Source organism: Botrytis cinerea, chromosome 6 (genome assembly GCF_000143535.2).
Source record: "Botrytis cinerea B05.10 chromosome 6, complete sequence".
Classification (NCBI taxonomy): Eukaryota; Fungi; Ascomycota; class Leotiomycetes; order Helotiales; family Sclerotiniaceae; genus Botrytis; species Botrytis cinerea.
The window spans coordinates 268,602-292,998 of NC_037315.1; the positions used below are offsets into that span (position 1 = coordinate 268,602).

The window sequence follows — 24,397 nt, forward strand, 5'->3', positions numbered from 1 at the left end:
ATATTTACAAAGGCAGAGCTAAGAACTAATGATGATGATGGTAGCGTAGGTAAACATTCCTTTCCCCTGATTTATGAGTCTCCTAACTTCTAAGTCTCCTAATTTATAAGTCTTACTCATAGTACTCTATTCGGAAATGATGATTTGACTCATCAATTCATCTATCAATCGATCCATCAATCCATCAATCCATCAATCTATCCATCGATCTATCCATCGGCCTCGAAACTTCCCAAGGTGCAAAAATAAAAGAGATTGATTCATTAATCGGTTACGTTGATATGATATGTATTTATAGGAGATGGAGATGCAGATGCCAAATACTGATATATTGATTTAATGGTGGTATGGGATTGTCAGGTAGTGGGGTGTTGTGATTTCTTTGGGGTGGAGATGGAGATGGAGATGGAGATGGGGGATGGAGGATGGAGGATAAATGAAAAAGCTGATGAGGAGTTGTTTATGGCTATGGTTGGGAGTTTGATTGTTGACTGTTAATATTGATATCCTCGAGCTTACCTCTATCTAGATACATACATACATACATACATACATACATACATACATACACATGAAATCCAGCAGATGAAACTAACCAACTACTAAATCATTTAGAAATCTCTCGCTCGCTCTCTCTCTCTCTTTCTCCCTCTCAGATTAGTGATCATCTATTCATATTTCTCCCTCTCTCCCTCCTCCTCCTTCTAAACCCCAAATTCCACCCGACCAGCCACTCTACTACCACTAATAATAAGCAACCCTCCTTCTTATGCATCTCTCACGAGTGGATTATCAGATCTTCCAATATCAAACCATCTCGCTACTATACATGCAACAAACAACAAACAGCAAACCACGAAAACCAAACAACATCCTCAACATCGACATCGACATCAACATGCCTATTACCAACACATCCCCCAGAACTGAGCAACTCCCAAGTCTTCACAGTATGGAATTACAATTGAGGAAATACATACCCTCCTATTCATAAATAACAAAGACGGTGCTAAATTCGCAGTATGTCGTGTACGAAAGATGTAAATCTGCTCTTCAAGCTGGACCGCTCAATACGTTCTCTGTGATCGGATCCTAGAGCTCTATGGGGGTTGGGCTGAAGCTATGATTTTTGGTAAGATGAAAGGATGTAGAGACATCGCTGCGGTATCAATCTTAGTACATGGAGATGTTTGATAAGTCAACCTTGTACTATGGAAAGGACCGTGTTGCTAAAGAACCACGTTGGTTTATGTTCAATGATAGCTGACTCCATTTCAATCTTGTATTATACGAATGGTCGACGTGATTCCGAAATCTGGAGGTTGGACATGCCCGGAGAATCATAGAAATAGAAGCTTGAACGAACAGAACGTGTATCTAAAATAGATCTCTTATATAAATCTGTATTGTATACTCATACTTAAACGTAGTGAAGAATGTGATCCTTGAAATTTGAATACATGCCACACATATTGCAACATAATTAAAAACAAATATACATCCGGACCCCCATTTAACCGATCGACCTCCCATCTAATTCGTACAAACGTTACAATCATTGATTTTTATCAAACCCTGCACCCCCAGCGGCAGTAAACTCCAATTCCTCCGTCAAATTCCCATACTGCGCAACCCAATAATCAACAAGATAATTCTGCCTTGGCTGCCACGGACCTCTATCTCCTGCCATGGGCAAATATCCCTTTGCCTTCTCGACATACGTACTACTCAAATTCAACATGGGCTGAGAATTCATCTTATCGCCATGAACTTTCGGAACAGCTGATACGATGTTGTTCTCTCGCATGTGTTTAAGCAGTCGAACCAATACTCCCGCGGTAGTGTCGGCCCCCAAAGTCCATGAAGCGTTTGTATAACCGATGACTGTTACTGCATTCGGCATGTCTTGAAGCATCATGCCTTTCCACATATATTTGGTGGAATAGTCGTAGGGGACGCCATCGATGCTCACTTTGGCGCCGCCGGCAAGTTGCATTTTAAGTCCAGTGGCTGTGATAATTATATCTGCATCGAGGCTTTTCCCCGATTCGAGCTCAATACCAGATGAGGTGACGGTTTTAATGGTATCAGTTACGATATCAGCTTTTCCTGAGTGAAGACATTTGAAGAAATCGCTGTCTGGGCAAACGCATAGACGTTGTTCCCAAGGATTATATTTGGGGCTGAAGTTAGGATCGATGGGAATGGTTGAAGGAATTTCCTTCTTAGTTCTGGATCGGAGGAGTTTGCAGGCTGTGCTGGGGAACTGACGACAGAAGTGGAAGAATAGTAACGGGAGTACCAGGAATCTCCAACGAATCAATTGGCTAGCCACCCAACTTGGAAGATATTTCCGCATGGAACTTCCGGTGGAATCTCTTGCGGGAACCCCCATTATCCACGAAGGACTTCGTTGTAACATTGTTACTTTGGTTGCTTTATCTGCCAGATTTGGTATCAATGTAATTGCCGTAGCACCACTTCCAATAACGACTATTTTCTTGTCTGTGTAATCGAGATCCTGGGGCCAGAATTGAGGATGTATCTTCTTGCCCTTGAAGTCGTCTATTCCAGGTATTTCGACTTTCAATGCCTCGCTGTAGTCATAATAACCTGTGCTCCAAATAATCCATCGTCCTTTTATAGTGCTCTGCCTTCCACCCGCATCAACTGCTAATGACCATTGCTGTTGTTCCGTTGACCAATCTGCCGATGTGACATTATGGTAGAATTGTATCTTCTTATCGATACCATATTCCTCGGCAGATTCTTTAAAATATTTGCAGATTGATTCACCATCAGCGATCGACTGGGAGCTCAACCATGGTCGCCATGGGAATCCAAATGTATGCAAATCCGAATCGGATCTAATGCCAGGATATCGGAATAGATCCCACGTTCCGCCAATTGCTCCGCGATTCTCGAGTATAGTATAGGTCAGGCCTGGAAGTTCTGTTTGTATACGACTGTAAAGTGTTAGCCATCTGCTTGGATCGCTAACGAGAGAAACATGGACAAGAATTCAATATCCAACAATTAGGTCTTACTATGCAGCATTAATTCCCGATAAGCCAGCACCAACGATAACAACGTCGTAATCGCAATTTCCAGATCTTTGGACAGAACCCATTATGTGTGATTTGGAGGTTGTAAGGATCTACAGTAAGGATGTATACACAACAGGTGTTGATGTTATATTGAAAGTAAAGTTCGGTAAAATACACAATGGCTGTGTCAAGAACAACAAGAAATCAAGACGGGGAATTAGAAGATATAAAGAGCAACAGAGGAGTAACCATTCGAAGTGAATGTAAGAAATAGATCAAGGATACACACCGAGGCTCAATATCCTGAATACTGATACATGAAACATTTGAAAGGAAAGAGGAATGATGTGTGTGGCATTTGCATTTACCGTTAAGACATGCTCTCCATCTCAACAAATAATACCGAGGCCCATTTACTAGAGCATACGTCTCTCGCAAAACTAAACAGAAGCAAGCTTAGTTTGCGTTATTGGCGTCGGTGAGTGTGGTATGATCGACATACGGACGGTCCATAGATTTCCACAGTCCGTGGGTAGTTATTATTGGCCCTTCAAGTTTGATCAAAGAGGGACTGCAGAAGACCAGTACCAGGTGAAAATACAATGATGAAGGGGCGAGATAGTTCCGCAACCGAGAAGTTTTGCAACGAATAGAAACCATCAGAATGCGATCCGAGATCAAGGTATCTCGTAGTTTTTGATATCGTAGATTTTGATATCAAACACGTGATCCATGGAGTCGGAAGTTGTCATGCCGAGGGCAATATCACTAGGAGTTATGCCTTCTTGATGAACAGGATTTGAGGAGGTGGGCAATCTATTCGTCCGTCTCGCTGTTCCTGATTGGTCTACGAGTGTTATATAAACTATATGAAGGCAATTCGGAGCCTATGTGATATCCCGAGACTGGGGAAGGGTTATGTAAAGGATGGACCCGGATGCTAAGAAGGGAAAGGCCGGTCGAAAGTTTGACTACGCAGCTCGACAACAATGTCACAGAAGAGTCACTTGGTTAAGAAATGGTGCGTGGTTCGATCAAGATCGGAGAAATCTCATTGTGTATGATTTATCACATTCTGAGGCGAATTTACCGGAGATTCAGCTGTTACCTTTGCCGACTCCTCAGTGGGATGATGGGAAGACAACAATATCCAGGCAACTGAAAACATTGGATTCTAATCACAAATCGGCTTAGTAGGCCTATCGATAAATAGTAATGAATCCAGAAAAGAAAGATCAAGTATTGGCAGACATTAAAAAGTATCTGAAACCTAGAGAACGTCCTCGGTATGCACGCCACACTGACGAGGTTATCTGTTTCTGTTGCGATACGAGTGAATATGTGCACGTGAGTGCGCTAGCGCATAAGCGTATTGCATATAGCTCTCGTAGCTCTGAATAGATAGACACAATACAATACATTATACCATACCTATTATGAAGACGTCATAATCACCACAGAGGTGATACTGTCAGTTTCATGGATCGGCGGGAACCAGCAAAACCTTACTTACTTTTGTTATTGTTAGTTTATCCGATCTTAATATGTATATTGCTAGTTTCATGTCTTCAGATATAATCGAGAAAGATCTCGAATTGATTTTTGATGCTCTCTATTCTCATTGTTTAGTCCTTCTCGAAGACATCAACTCTGTCGGACTTACTTGTGATACATTCTTTGATTCGAAGGCATTAGATAAGAAAACTGGGATTTCATTATCTGTTTTTCTCAATGTTATTGATGGCGTTGCCTCTCAAGAAGGGCGTGTACTGATCATGACCACGAATAAGCCTAAAGGTTGGATGAAGCCTGGCACATGATGATGTATGATACAATTTGTACCTAGTTGTGCTTCCAGCTCTGATAAATTGTGATAGTTCAAATTTCTCTGTATTAATCAAAGCTCCAAAATGAAAATTAAATAGAGATTCTAATTATAGCGTAATAACTTCTCCTTGTTCCAATGCCCTGGTGCAGAATCACATTTTCGATTTTGTCAACTACCAACACCTCTAACAACCCAAGTTTACCAAGTTTTTATCAATCTAAATGCATCTCCACGCGACGCACGCATTTCTCAATTTCTCAATCTCTTGGGACTGGCGTAAGTCTAACTGGGAGTGGCTTCTTATCCCAGACTAAGAATATCTTTACGTCACTCCAGTTTTCCATTCCATCGCACATCTCAATGTCAAATTCCCATAAAATACGGGCTATTATTAACCGCATCTCTACATACGCAAGACTAGTTTTTGACGTTAGTATTGGTACAAAGTCTGTGAGCTCGAATTTGTTGCGAATAAACGATAGAAAGAATGCTTTGTGTCTATATACTTACTTCTTCCCAAGGCAATTTCTAGGACCGAAACTGAAAGATTGCATTGCTGCCTTATCGTCATTCGCAAATTCTGGTGGGCAATTTGTCTCGAAACGTTCGGGGATAAATTCATCATGTCTAGTAAAATTCGACGGGTAATGGTTCGCTGCCAACTGAGCGATACCCGCTTGCATCTGGTATATGTCAGCGTTTTTCAACGTCCCTGGTAGATTTGTACAACATACCCCACCGGCAACAAAGCCACCATCAATCATATCTCCACCTTGTGGAACCCTTCTTGACACTCCCGTAGGTGTAGATGGAAAACATCTTAGCGTCTCAGTCAGAACGCAGTTGAGATATTTGAGTCTGTTGACCCCCAAGAAAGTTATGTCATCTGAGCTCGAAAATGCCGTTCGAATCTCCGCTGTAAGCTTCGCTAATGTCGAGGGATACTTGCACAAATACCATGTGCAAGCAGCTAAAGCCGTCGCCGTTGTTTCACTGCCAGCCACAATCAAAAGATTTGAATTCGCAATTAACTGCTGATCGCTAATTCCATTCTCTGGCTTTACCATGAGTGATAGAAAATCCATCCTGTCAGTTTTGTTTTGTTTTCGTCTCATAACTTTCTCAACCGTCATTTTATGATGATCAGCCCCTTTCTGTGCGAGGGATTTTGGCATGAATAATGGCAGCATCCACTCGATGGAAGGATAGTAATTCAATGCTTGACAAAAATAATTGAACTTCATACTGTCGAATATCATCTTTACCCAAGGATGATATGATGAAGATGTGAGACAGCCAAAAGGTTCGCCGAATGCAAGATCACCAATGACATCGAAGGTGAAGAACTAGAATTCAAATTATCAGTACCACGTCAATGATTAAGCGGTTTAACTTGAGAACTCACATTGTACCAAGAAACCATGTCAACCGTTTTCCCCTTCTTTGATTCCTCTTTCAGTTGATCAATGAGTAATTGTGTATAACCTTGAACGATTGGCTCTTGCTCCCTCAATGCAGCTTCCGAAAATCCCCTCGACATGAGCTTTCTGAGAATACCATGCATCTCTCTCTCAGCAGAAATAACTCCACCAACAGAACTATTTTTACTTGTGAAAAATGGCGTCTCTTTACTCATTTCAGGTTTTCCGTTTCGAAATCCATAGATATCGACCCAAGCTTGGCTGGAGACGAATGAAAGCTCGTCAGGCGCTATGCGCACTACCTTTCCATATTTCTGATGTAATTCTTTGACTGTAAAAGCGAGAGTTCCGTTGATCATCTGGTTGATATACCACAGGCGGCTTGAAGCAGCAAGCACTGGCCCGGGGTATTTGCTGAGTGGATGGAAGAATATTCGATAAAAAATACGCAGAATTAGGAAGACAGACACCTGAAGGTTGTTAGTCATGAAACATGGCAAGATAAATGATCGCTTACCAAAGCCACACTCAGGAGGATAATATGTGCCATGAGGCAATGTGCTAATATCTCGTCACAACAATGGTGTTATATTAGTTGTATTTGAAATTGCCAATATTAAGAGAGAAGTGTCAAGTTTAGCGTGCTCATATTTTAAGGAAAAGATTATACCTAGTGAAGAGAGGGCAATGTTTATAAACATTACTATGGAAAGCGGACATTTAGACATTTTGCGTATTGAAAGTCCGTACACAGCGCAACCGCGTGGAAAAAAGCTTGATTCGCAAGCGATGCAACGCCACCCTCCATGTCTTCATCTCGAAGGCCCACGTTCGCTCCCCTTATTGAACTATTAATAACTTCATTGTTGTAACTGCATTACCTCCAAATTCTTATTGGTTAGTTACAAAGTGGATTCTTTCTATGTGTTTTATTGCTGGATGCGTTTTTATTGATGGCTTAGGTAGTATTACTGGGGTTATATATTGTTGATGCAGTAACTTTCCAAGGGTAACGTAATTGCCTACTATTCTTTATTTATCTCTTTGTTGGATGCATATTTATTCTCATAGAGTTGTCTCAGATAGTTTTCTAGTACAGAAGCTTTCTCGATTCCCCTTTCTTTGGTTTATTCTACTTCAAATTTTTTCAATGTAGCTGATCCAACATTTCTACTAATGATCCTGAAGCCTATTGCTATTGGCAACCTATCGGTTTGCAACTATTACTTTCACTACACCAAGCGGCTTTTCCTAGATCCTCCTCATATTTGCTCCCAATGTTCGAGAAGTGTCCATCTCTATTGCAGGCAGTAGGAAGCGATAACTAATGTTATATGATGGTGTTTTTATATCTTTTAACAGGTTGTATAAACAACAAAAATATTTCGAAACCATATTTTTCTATACACTATATTAAACATCAAATCAATTAATAATATTTTGAAAAACGTTTTTTTTATTTCTGAACTCCCCTAACTAGGGCTATCGATAAGTGTAACAAAAGATGAAATTAGTTGAAGAGATTTATTTTGTCTTCTCGAGAGACCACGATTGTATTGAAAATATTGAACTTTTCTCGTTAGGTTCGAAGGAACAACCTTTAACTAACTATATACATGTATTAAGACGAACCCGCAGTTCAGAGTTCGGGAGTCAAAGATTCTGGGGAGAAATTAACTAATATATGCAGGTCCTTGATGCTTGAATCAATCTCTTCACATCCCAGCTAAGTGATTGCTGAGGACAAAGCTTAAGCGTGGTCAATTGGGGATGGACCAGCGTCAATTGGGTAGGAGTAGATATTGTTTGGTCCCTCGGCCATCAATCCGTTTCCACCAGGTCTCATTTGGGATGCTGGAAGCAACAACTTCTTGTCAGAAGTAACCCACATAAGATCAGTCCAAATCAAAGCATCATCTTGAACAAGAATGGATGCGTATCCATCAGGGGTGACCTTCCAGATAGCGAGCAAATTGGTGTCGCTAACATAGACGTTTCCATCAGCATCGATGGTAGATCCACCAGTACTTGGGGTTAAGGCGAAGGGCTCGGTGAGATCACCAAGGCTGGCAGCCATGGTAGCGTTGGTCAGTGCGGCATCAACATAGGCGGTCTCGATGCGGTAAAGTCCTCCGTTACATGGTTGATAGTAGAGGTAAACTCCGTCGGGGGAGACCTCGATTTGGTCGAGTCCAACAGCAAGTGTGCTACCTGCGGCACCGTAACCTGGAACAAGTGTGTGGTTGTACATCATAGGGAAGAAGGCAACGGCGGATGGGTCATCAACGAGAACACGGACTCCATCTCCAGTAGTCATGTTCAAAACGACGAGAGCACCGGCAGTGTCGCTGAGATAAGCGACCTCACCGCTGGCACTGAAACGAACATCATCAATACCGCTGTTGGAAGCGATGATACTGTCGAGGTAGTAGATCTTGTCTACGGTATCGGTGGTAAGATTGCATCCAACTAACTTGGTGGATCCGTTGACACCGCTTGAACCACCATCGACCAACCAGTAACGACCATCGGGTCCAATTCTGGCACCATCAATGCTGACAAACTGGAGGCTAGGGTCGGAGCTTGGATCGCTTGCGTTGTAAGAGTTCCAATAGGTGTCTGGATACATGACAGTTGAGTTATCGGCGAGGAGCTCTACAGTAATTGGTGGCAAAGTGGTAGAGTAACGCTGGGAAAGGAACTTGCGTCCATCGGCCGAGATAAAGATACCTTGGGTAGGTAACTCGACCGAGTACTCAAGGACGAGGCCTGGTGCAAGAGCTGCAGCCATTGGCACTGCTGAGAGGAGGGAAAGAGCAAGAGAAGACAACATGATGAGATTGATGAAACTGATGTTGAACTATTGAGATTCTGTATGTATTGGGGCAGCTACTATATATACTTAATTTCACAATGATTCTGCTAGGATATGCTCCACGGTGACTGACGGGCAACCTGCAAACGTCATGACAGTTCCAGTCCAGTTTTTGTTTCTATATGCAGGGGAACTTCTGGATTGCTCGGAGCTAGATTCTTTAATTTAGTAGGTGCATCTGATACTCGTGGCGCTAGAACTTACTCGACAACTCTAAATGCGCTAGTAAATGCCATATGGCTGCAAACCACAGAGAGATTACCCCTGTTTCCTGGCGTTCAAGAATCGGGGCTGTGCGCTTTCTGACAGCCTAGGTGCGTATTCTCGGTCCCATTGCACAATCTTGATCATAGTCTGTGTTGATCGATCATTTCTCCTCCTTGAATAGGAAGTTCGAATTTTTTCGAATTATATTCTATATTGAGAAGTGACTGTAAATATAAGATCAAATTTCAAGCGTTTCTGCTAAGCAGTTTCCTGTAAAAGTCTATGACCTTTCACAAAGAACCTATCAGGCCACATGCCGTGAGCAAATACTACAGAGGGATTCTTAGTATGGTATTATGAGTATAGTCCCCACAATCAAACCAACCAGGTACTTCTCGGTGGCGTGGGGCTACATGAATACTAGAAGGATCCAATCACAGGTACATAACCCCAAGTCCCCCTAATATCAGAAAGTTTCTTCATCAAGGTGACTGGAGGGTTTACCCCGAAGACCTCGGAAGGAACATTAGTGTCAAATCGGAGTTGTGATCGTAGCTCTGATAAGATTTGTAAGCTGCTACTTGAGTAGACTTTCATCCTTGGTATTAAGTACCGGCCCATGACACGTTTTAGTGCTTCAAGCTCACCCGGTCCCGAAGCTAAAAGGAGCATAAATGAAGGTTATTTGCAAGCCCTGTCAGGTCCATTATCCACTATATCTTGAATGATGAAGATAATCACTTAAATGGCTTGGGGAAAAGTCTATGCGTGGTCTAAAAACTGGAGTAGATACCATACAAATGATTCGCCAAGCGTAAAACATATAGCAACCAAGATATTCTTCGGTCCCGTGTCGGTCCCGAAAGTCTTGGTGGATCAGAAATCCAGTACAACATGATAGAAGAGCCGGGCAGCGCAGTGTTGATGCTTGCTTGAAATTTAAGAAGAACTATACAGCGACGATGATCATTGAAGTACGCGTAGAGGTATGGAGTTATCAGATCAGAATTTAGTCACAACCATTAGCTAGGCTGAGATAGTGCGGAAACGTGCCGTGAATATCTGAAATGGCCAACTTTTCTGTGATCTAAACTTACTCTATACTTTCAAAAAAGCATCTTATTAATAACTCATATTGAATCTGACTTTTCTTCAAGTGCTCGTAAATCTTCTCTGTCCTACAAATAATATAAGTTCTTATTGCTTGACAATTGCCTACCTGTAAATAGAACAAAATTCCTCAATCTTACATGAATCGTAAGACCATTGAATCTCAATGCGACGATGTCATTTCTGTGTCCTTCAATTGACCTAAACATCTTCTTCGGGCCTGTCCAACCTGTGCCCACTCTTCAAAAAGAATGTGTCTGAGCACAGGATCCATCATAATTCTATTGTTCTCAGTCCACGCGCTCTCTGTTGGTCTCTGAATCTCTGAACCCTTTCACGGACGTTGCCCCAAGTAGTTCATTTTTTGGAGAGTATCTAACAAAAGATATCTCATATCCTCAGGGAAAAGACAGGATAAGAAAGGGTGTTCAATCGTCCAGGATGCGATCCAATAATTAAAAGCTTTAAAATATTCAATCCCTTTAAAACGATGAAATCATTTCATATGTCGACATAAGCCCAATTGTTAAACTGATTGAAAGAATCGATTTGTGAAATTGATGATGGTATCTTCAGAATATTGAAACTAGAATTGTACAATGGACTTGCAGTCTGGACTATTAGAAACAATAAGATAGGAAAGTGAAGTAGTCGTTAAATTGAAAACTTCGTTTCGGTAAAGCGTTTTTCCACACGAGGTTTTTTGCTATTCCGATGTTGAGCCATGAAATCCTCAGCTCATGCAGTCGTGGTGTCTCTAGAAATAGCTTCGGTAATCTAGATGTTAATTCACCTTCCTCGCCAGACAGTGAAGGGGCATGCTCGTCAATTCATGTTTCGAGCGCGAGGTGACCTACCAACAGCATCAAAAACACTTAAAATGATAACTTGAACATCGAATCTGAAGTTCTGAACATTGCTGTGGCCGAATAGTTGAAAATGCTCTGGCTGGTGGCGAACCAATGAATGAAAGGAAAGTCTCCCGAGGTGGAGCTGTCTCATGCAGGAACTTCTTGTATGTCTGCTGGTCACGTGTCAGCATCGTATCAAAGAATTTTCTGGCCCTCTAGTATGCCACTCACCTTGAAGCATACCATACCAGTCGGGGGAAGGGTCAAAACTGGACCTGAGTTCTCTACACTGTTTTCCAGTGTCAATCGGGATTCATGATGTGGTCATGCCCAAAAATTCTGACCGCTTGGGTACGATTAGTTCTACCCTATCGGCAAAGTTTCCCAAGTTTACCTCTCCACTGTTTTCGGATTTTTTGAAAGAGTTCCTGACTAGCTGCTTATGTCAATGAGGTAAGTTAAGCTTATATCAAACACAGAAGATATTTCTCTTATCCTCAAAATTATCCACAGTAATTCCTTATCGCTCAAAAAAACAACAACAAGCAGGCAGGTTCTCCGTGGTGTCAACTCGCGTTTGTATCTAGATTTTCCTATATTCTGTGGAAACAGTGAGTGATGGTGTGACAGTCGAAGATAAGTACATCTCTACATTAACCTCCATTTCTCTCTCACATAGTTGTGCTTTAAATCGTTCTCTTATTCTCCAATATTGAAGCCCTCTCCATCAGTGTATATGTTCTGAATACACCTTCATCAACTCATAATTTTTTGATCTTGAAGAAATGACCATTTCTTCCTCCAGCAAGCCATGGCTTGCCAAATGCTTAACGATGCCTCCAAAATACATACAAGCATCCATCATCATATCAATCGGTGGTATTCTATTTGGACTTGATACGGGGACTATCGCTCCCCTAACAGTGATGCCTCAATTCGACGAAACTTTCGGCAAACTCTCATCGACAGTTGTGCGTAATCCCCTTCGTCCCCTTCTCATTATTTCGCCTTCGCCGGTCTTGCTCAACGAAAACTAACGCAGTCCACCCTCTCTAGCATGGCCTCGTTGTCTCCACAATCCTCATCCCCGCAGCTCTCTCCTCAATGTTCACTGGTCATTTGGCCAATGCTCTCGGTCGCTTAGCAGCTACTGCAATTGGCTCCTTCATCTTTGGTATTGGTGCTACTATTGAATGTACTTCTTTTCAACTTCCTCAGCTTTTCATCGGGCGTGCTATAAAAGGAGTCGGCGAGGGCTTCTTCCTAAGCACATTAGTCGTCTACATCACCGAAATATCACCCCCATCCCAGCGAGGTACTTTGGCTAGTCTTCCACAACTTGTCACTACTTTGGGGGTTCTAGTAGGTTACTTTATGTGTTATGGTTCTGTGGGAATAGAATCAAGTCTGAGTTGGAGATTACCATTTGCGGTACAAGCAGTTATCGCATTCTTGTTCACGGCCAGCACCATGATGTTTCTACCGCAAAGTCCAAGATGGTTAGCGGCAAGAGGAAAGTTCGAGGAAGCGGAGCGGGTATGGTCAGATCTAAAGCTCCCGGAAAAAGAGAGAGAAACGGTGGAGGATGAGGTAGATGATAATGAAAAGGCGGATCAGAAAGTGAAAGCGAAAGATATGTTCGCGATTTTTGCACCAGATGCTTGGAAGAGGACAGTTTTGGGGTTATTCTTGATGGGAATCCAGCAGGCGGCTGGTATTGATGGTGTTTTATATGTATGTCTCCAATCTATTCCTATTCCCTCACATCTCAAAACTGACAAAATTAGTACGCACCCCTCCTCTTCCAATCCGCCGGTTTAACTTCTTCAACTGCCTCCTTTCTCGCTTCGGGTATTTCCGCTCTCCTAATCTTCCTTACAACCATCCCAACCTTTATCCTCGCCGATAAATGGGGTCGCAGAACCAGCACCATCGTCGGTGGTGTTGGCCAATTTGTCGTCATGTTCATCATCGCCTCTCTCTATGCCTCCGGCTCTGTACATTCCTCCTATGGCGCCGGTCGATGGGTCGTCATCATATGCATCTATCTCTTCGCCATTGTATTTTCCGCCACATGGGCCGTAACCTTTAGAGTATACGTGGCCGAGATTCAAAGTGGAAAAACGAGGGCCGGAGCAACGAGTTTGGGGTTGAGTGCTAATTGGGCGGTAAATTGGATAATAGCATTTACGACGCCTATCTTTCTATCAAAGAGTGCGAGTGGATGTTATTGGTTATGGGGAAGTGCTGCTTTAATAACAGTCTTTGTGGCAGTGCTCTGGATGCCGGAGACAAGGGGAAAGAGTCTAGAGGAAATTGATGCCAGTTTTAGGAAGGGAGATAGGAAGGGCGCAGTTGTAGGTGGTGGAGTTTTGGAGTTAGGGCCCGTGGAGTATCTGGAAACACAGGACGGAGGGGAATATGAGAAGGATGGCAAGCATGATATGAAAGTCACTTCAAGGGTTGTGGTAGAGACTCCGGCTTCGAGTTCTACTGTGTCATTGTCGTGATTTAGTATGGAAAGACACTTTAAGATCTGGTGCTAAGGAGTTTATGGATGGCCCCTATGGTATATCGCCGTGGTGGAGCATCAGGTTAACGAGTAATGACGATATACGGTAAATGGCTAAAGGGTACAAAGGATAGACTGGAACGAAAAAGGATAGAATTGGTATAGAAACTAGAGCTTCACTAAACGAGAAATGAGCGAATATAGATTAGAACTACATTTAATTCTCTTCGGTCAACTACAATTAAAGCTTGGAATGTGATGAATAGACCGAAGATTGCGATGTTTTTAAACCTTACAAGAACGAACCCGAAACCGTATAAAATCTTCAAATCCAAAACACACCGGACTCTTTTGAGTCAAGACTATCCCTTGTTTCAAATATCCAGATGAAAGAATCGGTGTAATGTTGAGATACTCTGGTCGATTCTGAAAAACGCCCTATCTTACCTACATTCAAATCTCATTCAGTGGTAGGTGAAGTGTGTTTTGGATTTGGTGATTTTATTCGTTGTTGACAAGGTCTTGATCACATGACCAAGCTCGACGCGTCAACGCTTTATAACATTCCCTCCACTTCACAGATCAAAATCTCCCCGAACTGAAATCAAAAACGTCGATCCAACAGTTTGAGCCGCCATGCCATATTCTCAGATACTGAAAGGCTTTGCACGATGTTGTGTAATGACACACGTGCTCCAAGCTCCGAGTACTTCGTTGAAGAGGTGGTGTTTGTTTAGTCTCAATATTCGACGATCATTTGATGATCAGAATCTCCCAAAATAGTTCTCCCTCAGCCTCATGTGGAATTGACATCATTTACCCCCTATGTACTCGATTCTTATGGAGCTGAGGTAAATCTTAATTTGGATATTGGACACTCGACAGGATTGACACCGTTATCGATGTTGTCACAGTTGAACGCATCAAGTCAACGGGCGATAACATGCACGAAGACAGTGGAGATAAGTAGTACGAATGCACTTGTGTCACTTCCACAAATATTGGATAGGATAACTAGGTGATCCAGATTTCCTATTAGGAAGTGACAATGGTACCGCATTGACCTAGACCATTTTGTACTTGCTTTTATATCAACATTTCTATTGCCATGTCTGTTTGTTCTTTTTTCTTTTTTTCTTCTTAACTGACTAAAAAACGCCGACATTCATTTGGTTGTTTATATTTCTTTCCAATTTCATACCCAATTCGCTCACAGAATGAACTTTCCTTAAATTCCAAAACATTCGAAACACCTTACAAACATGGGCGTCTATCATTTCTTTCTATTTCTGTCTTTGAACCTATTATTTAAGAGCGTGACTCCTATTCTCACCTCTACTACTACTATTCAGCTTGCGTCAGTTAAGGGCTCATTGGCTATAAACGGACCGTTCGGAAAATTTGATAATGTTACCACGACAAGTAATTCTTCTGCACCATCATATTGGCTCGAGGACATTGCTCATCAAGGGCTTGCCCCTTTCAATTTCAACGACACCTCATATCAAGTATTCCGCAATGTGAAAGATTTTGGAGCCAAAGGTTGATATAATCACACTTTCATTCCCATTTATTAGTGCTTTCTAACATCGTCAAGGGGATGGTGTAACAGATGATACTGTTGCTATCAACAAAGCCATCAGTTTTGGCGGAAGATGCAAGCCTGGCCACTGTCAATCTACAACTACAACTCCTGCAACGGTTTACTTTCCAGCTGGGACTTATGTCATCTCATCTTCCATCGTTGATTACTACATCACTCAGATTATAGGCAATCCAAACCAACTCCCTGTAATTAAGGCTACTGCAAAATTCAATGGATTTGGCTTGATTGATGGAGATACATATGGAGCCAATGGACTCAATTTTGGAGCCACAAACGTCTTTTATCGCCAAATTCGTAATCTGGTGTTGGATTTGACGGAAATTCCGTCTAATACTTCAGCCTATGGAATCCACTGGCCTACTGCACAAGCAACCAGTTTACAGAATATTGTATTTCAAATGAGCGATGCAGTTGGCACTCAGCAGCAAGGCTTGTTCATCGAAGGAGGTATGTTGGCAACCTAGCGATTCTCACACATTATAGCCACCCACTTCGTTTATGTCATAAATTTAATGCTCCACGCTTACACAAAATAGGCTCTGGTGGCTTCATGAATGATTTGATCTTTAATGGCGGAAAAACGGGAGCCGTATTTGGTAACCAGCAATTTACAGTTCGAAACTTAACCTTCAATAATGCTGTAACCGCCATTGACCAAATCTGGGATTGGGGATGGACATATTTGGGGATCAATATCAACAATTGCACCACTGGTTTAAACATGTCCTCAGGCGGATCATCAGATCAAGCTGTAGCATCTGTCACACTAATTGATAGTAGTTTTAAAGATACTGATGTCGCTATCATCACAGCTTACAATAACTTTTCTTTGCCAGAGGCTGCTGGAAGTCTTATTCTTGATAATATTCATTTGACGAATGTTCCAATTGCCATACAGGAATCGAAAAACACTGTTTTGCCTGGAACCAACAACCAATCAATGATCATCAATGGATGGGGAGAAGGAAACGAATACACACCATATAACACTACCCGCTTTGAGGGGTATATTGTTCCCTTTCCTCGCTCTGAGTCTCTTTCCCCCCTTGGAAAATTCTACACCCGTTCAAAGCCTCAGTATGAAGACTTTCCGCTTTCCGAGTTCGTTTCAGTCCGCACAGCGGGTGCTACTGGAGATGGAGTCACTGACGACACGAAGGCATTGAATCTTGTATTTGCATTTGCGGCCGTCGCCAACAAGATTGTTTATATCGATAGTGGAACTTACAGGGTGACGTCAACTGTTCATATTCCATCCCGTTCGAGAATTGTCGGTGAATCATATCCAGTAATCATGGGATCGGGATCATTTTTCACAGATATCGTTAATCCTCAACCTGTTGTCCAAGTTGGCATCCCTCTGGAGAGAGGAACTGTTGAATGGTCAGATACGATTGTTTCAACACAAGGATATATGGGAGGAGCCATTTTGATTGAATGGAACTTAGCCAGTCCAGCGAGATCCCCTTCCGGACTTTGGGATGTTCACACGCGTATTGGCGGATTCGTGGGCTCTGATCTCCAGTTAGACCGTTGTCCCGCTACCTCTAATAGTACAGGGATCGTTCTTGAGTGCAGAGCTGCTTTTATGTCAATGCACATCACCAAGCATGCATCCGGTGTTTACCTAGAAAACAACTGGTTTTGGGTTGCCGATCACGATATTGACGACTCTAATCTATCTCAAATCACAATTTACGCAGGCCGTGGACTTTACTGCGAATCTAGAAAGGGCGCTATATGGCTTATTGGAACTGCTGTTGAGCATCATACTTTATATCAGTATCAATTTGATAGTACGAGAGATGTTTTTGCGGGACAAATCCAGACGGAAACTGCCTATTATCAACCGAACCCCATTGCAACCTACCCCTTTCCGGCGCTTACTGAATGGAACGATCCTGATTTCGCCAGCTCATGCGCAAATTCAACGGGAGAAAACTGCGCGGAGGGATGGGGTCTACGAATCATTGACAGCGAGTATATTTATGTATATGGCGCTGGAATGTACAGTTTCTTTGATAATTATAGTACTTGTAAGTTTTCGCTAATCTACCTCGATGGGCTAATTTACTAACATATCTGCACCAGCATGTTCTGCCCAAGGAAATGGCGAGGCTTGTCAGGCTAGAATCTTCAGTCTTGAGGGGGATAGCTTGAATGTTGGCATTTACAACCTGAATACGGTGGGTATCACGAGTATGATCACTATTGATGGGATAGATGTTGCGAATTATTCTGACAATATTGCGGGGTTTGTGGATCATATTGCCTTATTTAAAAGCGAGGAATGATGTTGAGACAGTAGTGTAGTAGCAAAGATATATAGGCTAGCGTTGTCATCGGATCTTTTGCTTCAAGCAGTAATATCGCAAAACAAAAAATAAGAAACCACATTGCTTTTCGAACACCCTATATCCTGTGCTGCTATACTGGACGACATCACATACCATTCTCAGGGGCATTCTCAAGATGTTCACACTTGTAGAAATTTTCCGAAATAAAGCTAGTGTTCCAGATCAAGACTCGGCAGCTTGTTCCAGTTGAACAAAAAAAGAAACAAAGAAACGAACGATCCGATTGTCTTGTTGCACATCTCACCAAACCTACTATTTCAATTGTGATCTATAAAACATAGTGTGAAACAAACTGCCAATCAAACTTCTCGAACATCAATGCACTTAATCAATCAATTCATCCATCCAAAAAAGCAAAACAAAAAAAAAATCCCCCTCTCTTCTCGAAGAACAAAGCTCCAAAACCTACCTCGATCCCAATTTCCCATACTATGTAACATCGATTTCTTATTCCCTAGCTCCCACATCCAGCATACTAGTAACTATCACCATAAAGCCTTATTCCTTGACCTAAAACATTGTTCGCCGGCCCCGTATCTCCTATCCTCAAACCAACAAAGGGATATCCGAAAATTCGTGACATCCTCTGCAGATTAGCCTACAAGTGCAAAAACCCAATATGGTTCTTTGTTCGCCGCATCGACTTTCTGGCCTCGCATCTTGTATTTCCAAAAAATTGTGTAACAAAGCAAACGTAGTTGACCGGCAATCGTCCCCGGCGTTCCGGACCGATTTGCAGATGTGCAACAATTGGGTATCTTCAGGCACCAGAGAGGGGGGTGGCGAATTTGGTTCGAGGGGTTATTTGGTGAAAGGGGAATTTTGTCTGGAGTTAGATAGGGGAGGAGACGAGAGGGGTGGAGTGGGCGAGTGGGATTTGCAAACTGATTCTTTCCGACGAAAATGAAAATAAATTACTGTGAAAACTCCCGCCTGATCCCGCTAATTTTTGAATGGCTTGAATAGATAGATGAATGGTGAACGCCACTAATGCACAGATGTTCCTCCGCTGTCTACCTGCGCATCCCAATATACATACTCCACTCCACACACATCTGTACAATCTCCCCTCCATATAAACAAAAATATGTGAGGTGGGGTACCCCTCATAAACACAACTCTCAGTACAAATGCTACAGACCTAAGGCGTCTGCACATATTCATGCGTTTCCGCTCTCAAAGCCGCAATTCCGTTTTCCTTCCCGCTACTTCCAGCCACAGCCCCAAGCGTATCTCTCGCATCGGTCTCGCCTCCCCAGCTTGAAAATCGTACATGTTTTCCCCTCCATGCTCTTTTTGCTTTCGTACCCTCCTTTCCTTTTCCTTTCGCATTTTCTGGTGTTTCACTTTCGATACCAGCCCCAGGAAGAGTTAGTGTGTTATTCATACCCAACGGCATAGACATTGGCCCCTGTCCTTTCACTCCCAAACCCAACCCCCCCAATCTAACCCCCTCCCCAATATTCTCACCCTCCTCCTCTTCCTCCCTAATCGGATCATAACTCCAAGCTCTCGCTCTTCCACTCCTCGCATTTCCCATACCCCTCGCACTCCTCGCGCTCTTCATTCTCCTCCCAAATCCATCTTTCGCGCCCACAAAGCCCGGATCCCCTTGTAGTAATTTCCTCTTCCTGTATTCTTTCCTGAGTATCCAGACTAGCATTCCTAATATCGATGCCGTAATGAGGAGCACGAAGGCATTAACGCCAATAGCCACCTTCCATGATGTGGGGATGTGAGGACCGGATGGGGGATCCGAGTCGTATTTAGCGTGGTGAAATGAATGCGTGTTGCTGTGGTATTCGTAGTCGCGGAGTTCGAGGGTTTGAGAGGAGGATGACGTAGGGATATTGCAGTTTGACGTGCAGATTGGCGAGGATTGAGAGTTCGATTTTATTCTGCGAGATACATAATTAGTATCGTTTTATTGAGCTAGGATGAGATATTTATGTTGTTGAATCCAGGGAATTGGTACATACTCATTGATATCGGCATTTCTATCAGTGGAAGCTGGCATTGAAATCACAGCTGCCCAGCTCAACGCTGGTAACAAAAGAAAGGAGAGATGGTATTCCATGTTAAATTATATCTGCACTTTTCGTGCGCACGCAACAACTTTTCCACGGAAACAAACAAACAAACAAACAAAAAAAGATCACTCTATAAACAATCGAAGAGCACCTGCAAGAATTGGTCAATAAGAACGAAACGTAAGTAAAATTAAGGAAAGAAACCGTATTAATGAGAGTGAATACCGAACAATTCGGTGCTGGTAAATGAATGACAAAGATAGATGATGATGGCGGTGAATTGCTAATCAACCAATATATCAATATCAGACCGAAGGGTGACTAGACATTGAAAGACAGCCAATAATCAAAACAGAAGATGTTTATTGGTACCAAGAAAAAACATCACAAGCATTGACAGCAGCAGGTAAGACATTATTAATATTCGGACCCCAAGTAACCATACCTTACCGTTCGTAAAGGGCAACCTACCTTTCGATCATTAGATTGATAGAAAATATGGAAACGAGAATGAGAGATTGATGTTGTGCAATAGTGCTACGGTAGCAAATGAGGTTAAAATTGAGGATCTATGCAGCGGCACTTTTTTCTAAACAGTCGATCTCCATGTCAAAAATGAAGGGGATCTATTGGTTGACTAGCCGCAAATGAGATAAGAATTGTGGCTATGAGGCAAGTGAAGGAAGAGAGATTGAATTAGATTCGTTCGCTTATCCGGTACCTGGTTTGGTGGGTCAAGACTGGACTTGAATAAAAGCTTGGCCTTGAGAAAAAGGGGTATAGACACGGTATAATTATTATACGGTTATTGAGATCCATGCTTAAACGCTCTCCTACGCCGTGTGACAGAATCCTTCATAGATCCTCTTGGCTTGTAATTCAAAATAGATACTGAAACAGACGTATTTGAAAATTCTACCATACTACCTTTTGCTTTACATTCAATCAGTGGTTCAATTCGAGCGTCGTGAAAATCACAGACCAACCGGCGGTGTTGATCGTTTGGCCCACTCATGTATCCATGGTGGAACATCGAATTGGAAATGGAAATTGAATGTCAAAATATTCCGGATTTCAGGGGTTGACGTTGACAATATTTGGAAGTTTTCCCGCGAGCGAGGCGGATACTCGTATAGCAACTCAAAATGCATTTAAATACAAACGAAGACTTTTTTTCTTTTCTAGAAGTCATGCAAGCAGCTTTCCATTAGGCTGTGAAGTTATAATCAAATTGTGGAGCAGAGAGCCATAATTACATGTCCCAGAAATTGCCCGTACTATGCATGCATGGCATAATTTCGTGAAAAAATAGTACAAAAAGAGAAAACATTTATATGTCATCCTCGGTAATCGGCTTCTTCGGCTTGAAAAATCGTCCCCCCTTGGTTCTCTTCTCAGGCTTGAATATTCTTTTCGAATCTCTGCTTTCCTCAAGACCTTCCATACCATCACGTCCCATGATGATGTTAAACTTATTCTTCTTCTTCTTGGCCGCTGATTTACTTAAGACCTTTCCGGGTTTGGATCCCTTACTGCTGACTACACCTTCTCCTCCCCTTCCTAATCTAGGTTGTCGGGGGACTCTCGTTTTAGCACCAAGTGCCCAAAGATCTCCCCATTTGGATTTCCTAGCATCGCGGTACGCTACTTTACTAAAACTTTTAGGGATTGTCCATCGTTCCAACTTGCCTGATGGTGTACAAACATCCAAGGTGACATGTCCACGACGTTTGAGAGGTGGGAGCATAGATCGTGGAAGCGATAATGGATGGAATGGTATGTCACCCTCTTCAGGCATTTCTGGACCGTCCGGTAAGTTATGCTCTTCATAGCCAGCAAAAGATTGGTCAGTTGCAGCATCTCCTTGTAGAATAGCCTCTTCTTTCCTAGCATCAACACCTCTTCGTACCGCCAGATAACTATATCTTACATCTTCGTGATTGCGAGAAGAAGCACCTAAAATCTTCTGTAGATAAGGTGGACGGAGATAACGCTGTTCAAAATGACAAAAATCCTTTCTGCCAGGGGTAAGGCCTGGGACTGGATACATTGGGCACTTCGTATGATTGGTACATGGCGCAATAATCATGCCCTCCTCTTTCTGTGCGAACCGCGATTCGTTGTCTGAAAGAGATTGAAGCTCTTTTTCGACATTTTCGTCACCAGGAGAAGAGATATGTGAGTCAAGTAAAAGAGAACGAGCGCCTGCTATGGCCTCGAATCCCCGTGGTAATCCCTTTTCTATCAGGATGAGTACACCTCCTTTCGGATCAAGCATTGACCAGAGGTTCTGTACCATGTGTTTTCGGCGGAAATCTTCCTTCAATGGAAATAAGGTATGCGGGGCGATGATCAAATCATACATTTTCCTAGGTTGTGCAGGCCCACCATCAAGTTGGGCCTCGCCACTGGATGAATGGACATAATCAGGAAGTCTGGGAAGAAAGGTAGTGTTGTCGAGAAATCGTGAAATTCGGTGTCGTAATGTATCTGCTCCAGTAAGAACCGTGTGCTTCCCCGATGGAGGTACGTCTCCTTCCACAATACCATCATCTTTCAATACATCCCATTCGGCTCGTAAGATTTCCTGCCATGCTACAATACCAGCCCCACCAGCTCCTGCATCGAGAATTCGTGGACCTTGGCCACCCTCCCTGAACAACATCTCACGAATCCATTCAGACCCTAATCGTTTGCGTACCTCAACCAGCGTGCTCATGACAGAAGTGTAGGTACCTGACATTACTCCAGCTAAATACGCATCTGCTTCAATTTCGCTCATCCTATGTTGTGAAGCGTCAAGTCCAACATGTTTTTGTGGTAAAAGCTTGAGCTTTCCTACGTTTGGAGTAGAAGAAGAATATGGTAACCACTTCCCACCAAATGCTTTATGTGCAGCCTCTGTGACGTGTTTCATGCTTGTTCTCTCTAGCAGTTCGGTAATCGGTGTAACAAATTGTTCTTTCGGTAGCGATATAGTGCTAGGGGATGTGCCAAATCTAGCGGTCCTAGTGTGCGGATGGGTACGAACTTCGTCCGAGCTGATATATGAATCATATTCGTCTTCCTCAAATTCTTCGGGGTCCTCAAATAGTTCTTCCTCGGATTCTCCTGACGATTCTTCCTCCTCATAGTCCTCGTCAAAAACAGTATCTTCTTGCTCTGCTGCTCGTGCCATTGCTTCGTCCATATCGCGTTGCAATCGTGCGATAGCATCTACCTCTCTTTGATTTTGAGCTTGAAATGTTATATTAGTAGAATCCGTTCCCGCAGAAGTCTCTGTTGCCATTAATATTTCCTCGCCTTCCAATTCCACATCAGGTTCGCTTTCTTCCTCAAGCCCCAATTCTTCACCCTCACTGGCGGAAACAAACCCATCAGTGCCATCTTCCACAACTTTGAACCCCAGCTCTGGATCGAATTCAATCTCTTCGAATTCGCCATCAGCGTTCTCCCTCAAAAGAACATTCCTAGATGGCCCATCCTCTCCAACATCCTCTTCCTCAACCTGCAGATATTCCAAGTCCTCCGGCCTAGTTTCTCGCAATGGCGCACCGTACAATCGCTCGTATAATTGATATTCCTCGGCAGATAGATAATCCTTTGGCAGAGTTTCTCCAAACGTCTGTCTAGCCTGCCTCACAAACGATTCAATTTCTGCTGCTCTTGCTGCTGTGGCTGTGGCTTTGGCTTCGGACTCTGATGCGGTTGTGGTCGCTCGAGCGTCATCTGATCGAGTAAGAGTTGTTGAGAATAATCGCAAGGTATTAGGGCGAGGCTGGATTGATCGATGTCGAAGATCGCGATGTCTCGAATGTGTAGAGGCGATTGAAGCAGTGGGTCTTGTGAATCCATATTCGAATAGAGAAAGAAGTTGAGATCTACATGACTGGCATGCCCTCGGAGCTTTACGTGCGGTGAGCATAATTAATTCTTGCTTCAATCGTGAGATTATCAAAACACTCTTCGAAAAGGTCGTTGTTAACCTTGATCGCATGAATATTTACCTGCGAACTTTTTTGAGATATTGCGCTCAGCAAAAGCTACTAAATTCACACCCTTACCCCGCGTTGAGTGATTTCTTAGCCAATGGATTACGAAGCATTTGATACACCCATGCTAAACATTGATATCATACCCCTCTCTACTTCTTATCGTCGTCGCTGTTGTCTAGCTAATTGGACGCATGTAATTGTTGGACAACGATATCGTGAGCAAGTGTTTCCAAAGCAAATTTCGGGTCATTACTTATTGATCGAAAGCTTTTAGTCAAAGCATCAAGGACATCACATCGATTGCACGTTTGCAGTGTGCCTCAAGTGAGTTGCGGAAACAGAGATACATGGTCTGGCGCCTACTATTCCATCTGCTGCGTTATGGTCCTCAATACGGATGCTTTGATCACCCCTCAGCGATGAGAACTGATAGGTAAGCAATATGACTGGAGGAAATATCTGATTAAAATAATATTTCACCCACTTTCCATCTTCTATGTGCATATAACACAGAGCTCTATTCTAATTGAGTTTTACAAATTCTTATTTCTATTCTTC

The 24,397-nt window shown here is 42.8% G+C and overlaps 7 protein-coding genes across 7 annotated transcripts; 2 read left to right on the plus strand and 5 right to left on the minus strand.

Moving 5' to 3' along the window:
- Nucleotides 1–1,383: 1,383 nt before the first annotated feature.
- Nucleotides 1,384–3,371, minus strand: BCIN_06g00640 (hypothetical protein). Its single transcript, XM_024693303.1, has 2 exons — nucleotides 3,048–3,371; nucleotides 1,384–2,966 (listed from the first exon to the last, which is right to left on the minus strand). Exons 1-2 carry the CDS (start codon nucleotides 3,128–3,130, stop codon nucleotides 1,556–1,558), a joined length of 1,494 nt encoding a protein of 497 aa, XP_024549089.1. The 5' UTR covers nucleotides 3,131–3,371; the 3' UTR covers nucleotides 1,384–1,555.
- A 1,537-nt stretch (nucleotides 3,372–4,908) lies between these two features.
- Nucleotides 4,909–6,928, minus strand: BCIN_06g00650 (hypothetical protein). Its single transcript, XM_024693304.1, has 5 exons — nucleotides 6,814–6,928; nucleotides 6,281–6,766; nucleotides 5,610–6,221; nucleotides 5,386–5,558; nucleotides 4,909–5,292 (listed from the first exon to the last, which is right to left on the minus strand). Exons 1-5 carry the CDS (start codon nucleotides 6,844–6,846, stop codon nucleotides 5,133–5,135), a joined length of 1,464 nt encoding a protein of 487 aa, XP_024549090.1. The 5' UTR covers nucleotides 6,847–6,928; the 3' UTR covers nucleotides 4,909–5,132.
- Nucleotides 6,929–7,949: 1,021 nt separating this feature from the next.
- On the minus strand, nucleotides 7,950–9,183 carry BCIN_06g00660 (hypothetical protein). The gene has a single exon (XM_001560149.2). The coding sequence runs from the start codon at nucleotides 9,127–9,129 to the stop codon at nucleotides 8,047–8,049; it is 1,083 nt and encodes a 360-aa protein (XP_001560199.1). The 5' UTR covers nucleotides 9,130–9,183; the 3' UTR covers nucleotides 7,950–8,046.
- A 2,668-nt stretch (nucleotides 9,184–11,851) lies between these two features.
- BCIN_06g00670 (hypothetical protein) lies at nucleotides 11,852–14,067 on the plus strand. The gene is made up of 3 exons (XM_024693305.1): nucleotides 11,852–12,310; nucleotides 12,396–13,073; nucleotides 13,127–14,067. The coding sequence occupies exons 1-3, from the start codon at nucleotides 12,125–12,127 to the stop codon at nucleotides 13,847–13,849; spliced, it is 1,587 nt and encodes a 528-aa protein (XP_024549091.1). The 5' UTR covers nucleotides 11,852–12,124; the 3' UTR covers nucleotides 13,850–14,067.
- A 902-nt stretch (nucleotides 14,068–14,969) lies between these two features.
- Nucleotides 14,970–17,851, plus strand: BCIN_06g00680 (hypothetical protein). The gene is made up of 4 exons (XM_001560151.2): nucleotides 14,970–15,393; nucleotides 15,449–15,904; nucleotides 15,994–17,493; nucleotides 17,549–17,851. Exons 1-4 carry the CDS (start codon nucleotides 15,114–15,116, stop codon nucleotides 17,749–17,751), a joined length of 2,439 nt encoding a protein of 812 aa, XP_001560201.2. The 5' UTR covers nucleotides 14,970–15,113; the 3' UTR covers nucleotides 17,752–17,851.
- Nucleotides 17,852–18,699: 848 nt separating this feature from the next.
- On the minus strand, nucleotides 18,700–20,374 carry BCIN_06g00690 (hypothetical protein). Its single transcript, XM_001560152.2, has 2 exons — nucleotides 19,794–20,374; nucleotides 18,700–19,712 (listed from the first exon to the last, which is right to left on the minus strand). The coding sequence occupies exons 1-2, from the start codon at nucleotides 19,889–19,891 to the stop codon at nucleotides 18,956–18,958; spliced, it is 855 nt and encodes a 284-aa protein (XP_001560202.2). The 5' UTR covers nucleotides 19,892–20,374; the 3' UTR covers nucleotides 18,700–18,955.
- Nucleotides 20,375–20,895: 521 nt separating this feature from the next.
- Bcrsm22 lies at nucleotides 20,896–23,831 on the minus strand. The gene has a single exon (XM_001560153.2). The coding sequence runs from the start codon at nucleotides 23,767–23,769 to the stop codon at nucleotides 21,175–21,177; it is 2,595 nt and encodes an 864-aa protein (XP_001560203.1). The 5' UTR covers nucleotides 23,770–23,831; the 3' UTR covers nucleotides 20,896–21,174.
- Nucleotides 23,832–24,397: the final 566 nt, after the last annotated feature.

Coding starts and splice junctions, on each gene's coding strand:
- BCIN_06g00640 (XM_024693303.1), bottom strand. CDS start 3,130: ATGGGTTCTGTCCAAAGATCTGGAAATTGCGATTACGACGTTGTTATC. Junction 2,967..3,047: donor TCGGGAATTAATGCTGCATA/GTAAGACCTAAT, acceptor AACACTTTACAG/TCGTATACAAACAGAACTTC.
- BCIN_06g00650 (XM_024693304.1), bottom strand. CDS start 6,846: ATGGCACATATTATCCTCCTGAGTGTGGCTTTG. Junction 6,222..6,280: donor ACATGGTTTCTTGGTACAAT/GTGAGTTCTCAA, acceptor TTTGAATTCTAG/TTCTTCACCTTCGATGTCAT. Junction 5,293..5,385: donor AGAAATTGCCTTGGGAAGAA/GTAAGTATATAG, acceptor GTCAAAAACTAG/TCTTGCGTATGTAGAGATGC.
- BCIN_06g00660 (XM_001560149.2), bottom strand. CDS start 9,129: ATGTTGTCTTCTCTTGCTCTTTCCCTCCTCTCAGCAGTGCCAATGGCT.
- BCIN_06g00670 (XM_024693305.1), top strand. CDS start 12,125: ATGACCATTTCTTCCTCCAGCAAGCCATGGCTTGCCAAATGCTTAACG. Junction 12,311..12,395: donor GCAAACTCTCATCGACAGTT/GTGCGTAATCCC, acceptor CACCCTCTCTAG/CATGGCCTCGTTGTCTCCAC. Junction 13,074..13,126: donor GTATTGATGGTGTTTTATAT/GTATGTCTCCAA, acceptor TGACAAAATTAG/TACGCACCCCTCCTCTTCCA.
- BCIN_06g00680 (XM_001560151.2), top strand. CDS start 15,114: ATGGGCGTCTATCATTTCTTTCTATTTCTGTCTTTGAACCTATTATTT. Junction 15,394..15,448: donor GAAAGATTTTGGAGCCAAAG/GTTGATATAATC, acceptor AACATCGTCAAG/GGGATGGTGTAACAGATGAT. Junction 15,905..15,993: donor AGGCTTGTTCATCGAAGGAG/GTATGTTGGCAA, acceptor TACACAAAATAG/GCTCTGGTGGCTTCATGAAT.
- BCIN_06g00690 (XM_001560152.2), bottom strand. CDS start 19,891: ATGGAATACCATCTCTCCTTTCTTTTGTTACCAGCGTTGAGCTGGGCA. Junction 19,713..19,793: donor AGAAATGCCGATATCAATGA/GTATGTACCAAT, acceptor TGTATCTCGCAG/AATAAAATCGAACTCTCAAT.
- Bcrsm22 (XM_001560153.2), bottom strand. CDS start 23,769: ATGCTCACCGCACGTAAAGCTCCGAGGGCATGCCAGTCATGTAGATCT.